At 43.7% G+C, this 8,522-nt stretch overlaps 1 protein-coding gene across 2 annotated transcripts in view; it reads left to right on the forward strand.

The window, feature by feature from the left end:
- Positions 1–5,269, forward strand: part of LOC139371469 (stabilin 1) — a 300,518-nt gene extending 295,249 nt beyond the window's left edge. Inside the window, exons 68-69 of one of the 2 annotated variants that reach the window (XM_071111910.1) lie at positions 3,702–3,800; positions 4,252–5,269. In XM_071111910.1, the coding sequence (XP_070968011.1) occupies positions 3,702–3,800; positions 4,252–4,314 (162 nt within the window). In that variant the 3' untranslated portion in view covers positions 4,315–5,269. The remainder of the gene's footprint in view (positions 1–3,701; positions 3,801–4,251) is intronic. The other variant, XM_071111908.1, reaches the window with a different exon arrangement.
- Positions 5,270–8,522: the final 3,253 nt, after the last annotated feature.

The following is an 8,522-nucleotide window of genomic DNA, read 5'->3' on the forward strand; positions in this document are numbered from 1 at the left end:
AACTTTTTGGTAAAAACTTTGGAGGACAAAGAATGCTGAGTTGCATCCAAAGAACACCATACCTACTGTGAAGCATTGGGGTGGAAACATGCTTTTGGGCTGTTTTTGGGATGAGATGGAAAGGGCTGGTCACAGCATGAATATACCGCCGACCAATCTGCAGCAACTGCGAAATGCCGTTGCGTCAGCATGGACCAGCATCCCTTTGGAATGCTTATGACACCTTGTAGAATATCCCGAATAATTCAGCCTGTTCTGGAGGCAAAGGAGGGTCCAACAAGAAACTAGATGGGTGTACCTAATAAACAGTCTGGTGTGTATACAAAACACAGGTGAAACACATTTTTAACTGTACTGTGCCTTTAAGTGTGACTGGGGACCCCTCTGAGCCGGGTTTCTCTAGATTTCTTCCTGGCCACTGTGCTCTCACTTCTGCTTGCTCTTTGGGATCGTGTTGTGGAATAATCAGAATTAGTTGGTAACATATGTAAGATGTTTTATATTCATCATATGTTTGTAAGTTACTTCTCATCAGAATGTTATTTTTGTATAATACTGTGGCGGGGTTGCAGTATCTGTTCTATGTCAAGACTAAGTTGCATGGGCCGCAGAGAGGGGAGAGGTCAAGGGGTCATCATGTGTAAACATATCTTTTGCTCCACTGTGTTTGTGTGCCAGTTCACTCCCTACTTTTCCCATTGGGGAAAGGAGGATGGCAGTGTCTGGAATCATTCTATCCTCTCCGTGAGTTTGTCCAGGATTGGTTGTATCTAAATGACAATTTGATATATGCCTGTTGATATGGAGGATTGGTTTATGGTTCTGAGGTTTGAGAAAGGAGACAAAGCTGAATTATGAATTATGCCGATGCTGTCTTATCCTGTGTGTGTCTTTGCTATAAAGGACCTCATTTGAAATGTGGAAGGGGCTCTCAGAGAATTCATTTGATAGACACTGAATTGTCTGAGAGTCACAGGATTGTGATAGAGCTGATATAATTAAAAGATGGACTTTGATAACTAACTCTGACTTGTGTTGTGGTTTGCTCCCATGATTTGGTAAATAGAGGAAATTTCTACGACAATCGAGGCCAGGTTACTGTAGAGCACTTTGTGACAACTTCTGATGTAAAAACCCACTGGACACAAACTGAAAGTCATCAACTGTTATGGTACTATTTAGGCCCATATAACATTAGGGAAGTCATCAACTGTTATGGTACTATTTAGGTCCATATAACATTAGGGAAGTCATCAACTGTTATGGTACTATTTAGGCCCATATATCATTAGGGAAGTCATCAACTGTTATGGTACTATTTAGGCCCATATAACATTAGGGAAGTCATCAACTGTTATGGTACTATTTAGGCCCATATAACATTAGGGAAGTCATCAACTGTTATGGTACTATTTAGGCCCATATAACATTAGGGAAGTCATCAACTGTTATGATACTATTTAGGCCCATATAACATTAGGGAAGTCATCAACTGTTATGGTACTATTTAGGCCGATATAACATTAGGGAAGTCATCAACTGTTATGATACTATTTAGGCCCATATAACATTAGGGAAGTCATCAACTGTTATGGTACTATTTAGGCCCATATAACATTAGGGAAGTCATCAACTGTTATGGTACTATTTAGGCCCATATAACATTAGGGAAGTCATCAACTGTTATGATACTATTTAGGCCCATATAACATTAGGGAAGTCATCAACTGTTATGGTACTATTTAGGCCCATATAACATTAGGGAAGTCATCAACTGTTATGGTACTATTTAGGCCCATATAACATTAGGGAAGTCATCAACTGTTATGGTACTATTTAGGCCCATATAACATTAGGGAAGTCAACAACAGATATTGTTTCAATTCAACCCAGGGTTCAACTAAAATATAGGCTTAGTGTTTCAGGCTTTGGCAGATTTCAAATATAATCTTCAAGTTAATAATTGGTATGTTGGATATACGTCTCTATCTCAACCAAAAATGCATTTAAAGTTTGATTTGATTTAGTCCCATTCGTCAAGTTGAATTGTTGGTTAAGATGGAGACGTGAATCAAACATATCAATTGTCCATTTGGATTTTGGATTGGGTTTGGTTGCGTGAGTTTGTTTTTACAGGGACAGTGCACATAACGTTTCAGTAAAAGTGCCCGTTTAGCCAGCTGGCTAATTTTCAACCGCAGTCCCTGGGCAGGTTATTAAAACTATTCCAATAACAATACAGACCAACTATATTTTTTAGATATTATACAAATATCAAGATATTTGGATGCGTTGACAACTAAACACAATTCAATATCACTTTTGAAATACAGTAAATAGCCTGTTAACTTGTGGAAGTTAAGAAATGATGTTGGATTCACGTCCAATAAGAATAGGATTCAGCCAGTGGCTCAGATGAAACTGTCCAAGCATTAGATGCATCTCCTTTAAATGGTTGATATTTGGTTGCGTTGACAACCAAACACAAATCAATATTGCTTTTGTAATACAGTAAACATTCTAACATTAGACTCTCTTACAAACTAATGTAACACTATTTATTTATTCCAACTTAAAATTAATAAATTAATGGCCACATTGTGGTTACTGTAACTATAAATGTCTTATGTAATTATAGATTTTTAAAATTATTTTTTTTGACGTAATTGACCCTTTATTTAACTAGGCGAGTCAGTAGAAAGCGTTCAAGATGCCGTGTAAAGGTTGCAGGTCTGTGGAGAGCTTCACTATTGCTGTAATAAATCTGTGCAGAATCTGGAACAGCGCTGATCACTTTTAATGGAATCTCAACTCCAATCCAGGTCATTTGGTTATGCTATTAGATGGAGCACAGTGATAATAGATTGAGACATGGATTCAATCAGATCCGCATAGCAGATGTTTTGGCGGTGTTGGAGGTTTAACTGCGATATGAGCCGACATATCGGCGGGCGGCTGCTCGTCCCCAACCATTCCCTTTCCTTGTCCCTGCTCCATTAGAAAGGCTACCACATTAGAAATAAAGGCTACCACGTTAGAAATAAAGACTACCACGTTAGAAATAAAGGCTACCACGTTGGAAATAAAGGCTACCACGTTGGAAATAAAGGCTACCACGTTGGAAATAAAGGCTACCACGTTGGAAATAAAGGCTACCACGTTAGAAAAAGGCTACCACGTTGGAAATAAAGGCTACCACGTTAGAAATAAAGGCTACCACGTTGGAAATAAAGGCTACCACGTTAGAAATAAAGGCTACCACGTTAGAAATAAATTGTTAAGAAGCACGGTTTTGGCGGGTCATGTTCCGGAGAACACATGACTCGACCTTCGCCTCCCGAGCCAGTTGGGGACTTGCAGCGATGAGACAAGATCATAATGGGAGAGAAAAAGGGGGTAAAAAATAAATAATAAAAAAATAAATGAAAGCACAGTGATAAATCAAATGTATTTATATAGCCCTTCTTACATCAGCTGATATCTCAAAGTGCTGTACAGAAACCCAGTCTAAAACCCCAAACAGCAAGCAATGCAGGTGTAGAAGCACCTGTAAAAGCACACATTGAGAATTTGCCTGTCTCTGAGTGGGTGAATCAAGGTCACCCACATTTCCACGTTGAAATGACACGGTATGCCCAGATAAAGGGGTTTTCTAAAAACAGATTTGATTGACTGACATGTCTTGTCTCCCATGGTGACAGAATGAAGAGGGGGATAAGCCTGCTCTGGTGTCTATTCCCAACCCGCTCTACAGCGGTTACAGGGCCTTCAACCAACCCTTTGGTATCAATGAACAATGTGTAAGTCTCAATAATGATGTGTTATATCTCAATAATGTTACTGATCAATGTACAAGTGTCAATGTTATATCTCAATAACACAACTGATCAATATGTAAGGCCAGGATTCAATCTGGTCCCGCCTGTCAACAACACTATATTTAAAGGTAATTACTGATTGAGGCACGTAGTGTGGATGCAGTCTGTGAAATGTGGGAACATTGCCTTTAAAAGCTGCGTTGTCAACAACCCGAAATCAGATTGAATGTTGACCTAAGTCAATTTTATATCTCAGTTTTTATCTCAAACACGCTTTATTTTAACCTCATTGGATTTACTCTTAAATCCAAACTTCTGCCTTCTGTGCTCTTGAGCCAAAAGGGGTCCCATGAATGGACAGAAATACTGTTCAGAAATAACCTCAGGAGTAATCATCTAGCCTAATGGTTTAACATTTTCTTTCCCTGTCTAGGAAGAGGCAGAACCAGCAGCAGCAGAACCAGAAGAACCAGTTCCTCGACTACTGGATTTATGAGAACTCTAACAACATTATGTGGGCACTAAGAAAGGGCTGGAGTGAATTGACTTTCTGCATTTGAACAAACTATGCTGGGAATGTGTAAATAAAATATGACCTAGGCCTATATTTTCCAAAGACAATGGCTGGGATTCTATCTGTAGAATGCTATCTGTGCTTTTTAAAGGAGATGGCTGGGATTCTATCTGTAGAATGCTATCTGTGCTTTTTAAAGGAGATGGCTGGGATTCTATCTGTAGAATGTTATCTGTGCTTTTTAAAGGAGATGGCTGGGATTCTATCCATAGAATGTTATCTGTGCTTTTTAAAGGAGATGGCTGGGATTCTATCCATAGAATGTTATCTGTGCTTTTTAAAGGAGATGGCTGGGATTCTATCCATAGAATGTTATCTGTGCTTTTTAAAGGAGATGGCTGGGATTCTATCCATATAATGTTATCTGTGCTTTTTAAAGGAGATGGCTGGGATTCTATCCATAGAATCTTATCTGTGCTTTTTAAAGGAGATGGCTGGGATTCTATCCATAGAATGTTATCTGTGCTTTTTAAAGGAGATGGCTGGGATTCTATCCATAGAATGTTATCTGTGCTTTTTATAGGAGATGGCTGGGATTCTATCCATAGAATGTTATCTGTGCTTTCTTTTTAAAGCGGCGATGGCATTACTGGCAAACACTATTAGAATTTACCTTAAAATATCAAACTTGTTAAACCGAGACCTCCTTTAAAAAGGCGCATTGCCAGCAGTCCTATGCGTTATTCTAACTACATGCTTTGAATTTAATCCCGGCCTAAACTCGGCAGTAGGTCTGTTTCCCCAAAACAATGTTAAGGGTCTAGGATTAGGCTGTTCAGAACTGGGTTGAAGACTCGACCCTCCACACAGAAACAACACTGATGCAAAACGCCAGGCATGTTTATATGACACTGCATTAAAATATTCCTTCTATGCATCCCTTGTATAGATTATTGGTCAGTATTTGATGGTATAAATTCTGTTACTACAACAATAACCATTTATACATATGAACTCCCTTTCACCCAACAATACAATTTTTCATTTAAATGTGATTTTCCCCAGATTCATTGTTTTTTTAGATTTAAGATGTATTATACAACACATACCAGATTAGTTTTTTCTATATATGTTAATCTACTGGACTGACACCATTAGAACCTGAAGTTCACGTTTACCCGACTTTAGTAGAAATCCATTTTTAATTCTAAAATGTCACCTCAGCTGCCCTTTAAAGCCGCAAACCTTCTCAAAGGGGGAGCTCCAAGCTCCACCCCACAGCGCTCTGCTCCTCAGAGGGAGCTCCACCCCCAGCGCTCTGCTCCTCAGAGGGAGCTCCAAGCTCCACCCCCAGCGCTCTGCTCCTCAGAGGGAGCTCCAAGCTCCACCCCCAGCGCTCTGCTCCTCAGAGGGAGCTCCAAGCTCCACCCCCAGCGCTCTGCTCCTCAGAGGGAGCTCCAAGCTCCACCCCCAGCGCTCTGCTCCTCAGAGGGAGCTCCAAGCTCCACCCCCAGCGCTCTGCTCCTCAGAGGGAGCTCCAAGCTCCACCCCCAGCGCTCTGCTCCTCAGAGGGAGCTCCAAGCTCCACCCCCAGCGCTCTGCTCCTCAGAGAGAGCTCCAAGCTCCACCCCCAGCGCTCTGCTCCTCAGAGGGAGCTCCAAGCTCCACCCCCAGCGCTCTGCTCCTCAGAGAGAGCTCCAAGCTCCACCCCCAGCGCTCTGCTCCTCAGAGGGAGCTCCAAGCTCCACCCCACAGCGCTCTGCTCCTCAGAGGGAGCTCCAAGCTCCACCCCCAGCGATCTGCTCCTCAGAGGGAGCTCCACCCCCAGCGCTCTGCTCCTCAGAGGGAGCTCCAAGCTCCACCCCACAGCACTCTGCTCCTCAGAGGGAGCTCCACCCCCAGCGCTCTGCTCCTCAGAGAGAGCTCCAAGCTCCACCCCCAGCGATCTGCTCCTCAGAGGGAGCTCCAAGCTCCACCCCAGCGCTCTGCTCCTCAGAGGGAGCTCCAAGCTCCACCCCCAGCGCTCTGCTCCTCAGAGGGAGCTCCACCCCCAGTGCTCTGCTCCTCAGAGAGAGCTCCAAGCTCCACCCCCAGCGATCTGCTCCTCAGAGGGAGCTCCAAGCTCCACCCCCAGCGATCTGCTCCTCAGAGGGAGCTCCAAGCTCCACCCCCAGCGCTCTGCTCCTCAGAGGGAGCTCCACCCCCAGCGCTCTGCTCCTCAGAGGGAGCTCCACCCCCAGCGCTCTGCTCCTCAGAGGGAGCTCCACCCCCAGCGCTCTGCTCCTCAGAGGGAGCTCCACCCCCAGCGCTCTGCTCCTCGGGAGCTCCAAGCCCCACGCCCAGGACTCTGCTCTCACAAAGCAGTGCACCCATCCCCCCCCCGAATGGAGAGAAGAGAAGGGGAGAGGGAGATGAGCCGGGCTGCAGCGTCGGCGGGAGCAGCATGGAAATGGTTCAATATGAATGGATAAAGCATCACCTTAGTCATCCCAGCAGATTGACCTTTGTCAGATGGCTGCTGGGATGACGAACAAGATTGACAGTAGAAACTGATCTTTAAAAAAAAATTGATCGATCGAAATGTAAAGATATTTTCCATTGAGCTGACACACTACATGACCAAAAGTGTGTGGACACCTGCTCTCTCTACGCACCTCAGCCCACAGACATGCTAACGTACACTACATGACCAAAAGTGTGTGGACACCTGCTCGTCAAACATCTCATTGCAAAAGTCATGGGCATTAATATGGAGTTTGTCCCCCTTTGCAAAAATCATGGGCATTAATGGGCCTTTGCTGCTATAACAGCCTCCACTCTTCTGGGAAGGCTTTCCACTAGGATGTTAGAACACTGCTGCTATAACAGCCTCCACTCTTCTGGGAAGGCCTTCCACTAGGATGTTAGAACATTGCTGCAGGGACTTGGTTCCATTCGCCCACAAGAGTATTAGTGAGGTCGGGTACTGATGTTGGGTGATGAGCCCCGGCTCGCAGTCAGCCTTCCAATTCATCCCAAAGGTTTTCGATGGGGTTGAGGTCAGGGCTCTGTGCAGGTCAGTCACGTTCTTCCACACCGATCTCGACAAACCATTTCTGTATGCACCTCGCTTTGTGCACTGACATTGTCAGGCTGAAACAGGAAAGGGCCTTCCCTAAACTTCTGCCACAAAGTTGGAAGCACAGAATCATCTAGAATGTCATTGTATGCTGTAGTGTTAGGATTTCCCTTCACTGGAACTAAGGGGTCTAGCCCGAACCATGAAAAACAGCCCCAGACCATTATTCCTCCTCCACCAAACTTTACAGTTGACACTACACATTGGGGCAAGTAGCATTCTCATGGCATCCGCCAAACCCAGATCTATCCGTTGGACTGTCAGATGGTGAAGCATGATTAATCACTACAAAGAACGCGTTTCCACTGCTCCAGAATCCAATGGCGGTGAACTTTACACCACTCCAGCCGATGCTTGGCATGGCGCATGGTGACCTTAGACTCGTGTGCGTCTACTTGGCCATGGAAACCCATTTCATGAAGCCCCCGACGAACAGTTATTGTGCTGAAGTTGCTTCCAGAGGCAGTTGGGAACTCGGTAGTGAGTGTTGTAAACTAGCACAGACAACTTTTACGCACCATGCGCTTCAGCACTCGGCTGTCGTGTTCTGTGAGCTTGTGGCCTACCACTTCGCAGCTGAGCCGTTGTTGCTCCTAGACGTTTTCACTTCAAAAACAGCACTTAAATTTGACCTACCTATGATGGTGCCACGTTGAAAATGTGGCACCATCATGAGCTCTTTAAGGCCATTCTACTGCTAATGTTTGTCTATTGTGCTCGACTTTATATACCTGTCAGCAACAGGTGTGGCTGTAATAGCCAAATCCACTAATTTGAAGATGTGTCCACATACTTATGTATATATAGTGTATTTTCTACAGATGGTCATACTACCAACAAACTATCTGTTGTTAAGAAACTGCTTGCTAGGGTTAGAAAAAGGTTTTAGTTTACGGTTAGAATAATGCTTTAGTTTAGGTTTAGAATAATGCTTTAGTTTAGGTTTAGAATAATGCTTTAGTTTAGGTTTAGAATAATGCTTTAGTTTAGGTTTAGAATAAGGCTTTAGTTTAGGTTTAGAATAAGGCTTTAGTTTAGGTTTAGAGTGATGACATTTATTCACTTCTCAACT

This window comes from Oncorhynchus clarkii, chromosome 17 (genome assembly GCF_045791955.1).
Source record: "Oncorhynchus clarkii lewisi isolate Uvic-CL-2024 chromosome 17, UVic_Ocla_1.0, whole genome shotgun sequence".
NCBI classification, from domain to species: domain Eukaryota; kingdom Metazoa; phylum Chordata; class Actinopteri; order Salmoniformes; family Salmonidae; genus Oncorhynchus; species Oncorhynchus clarkii.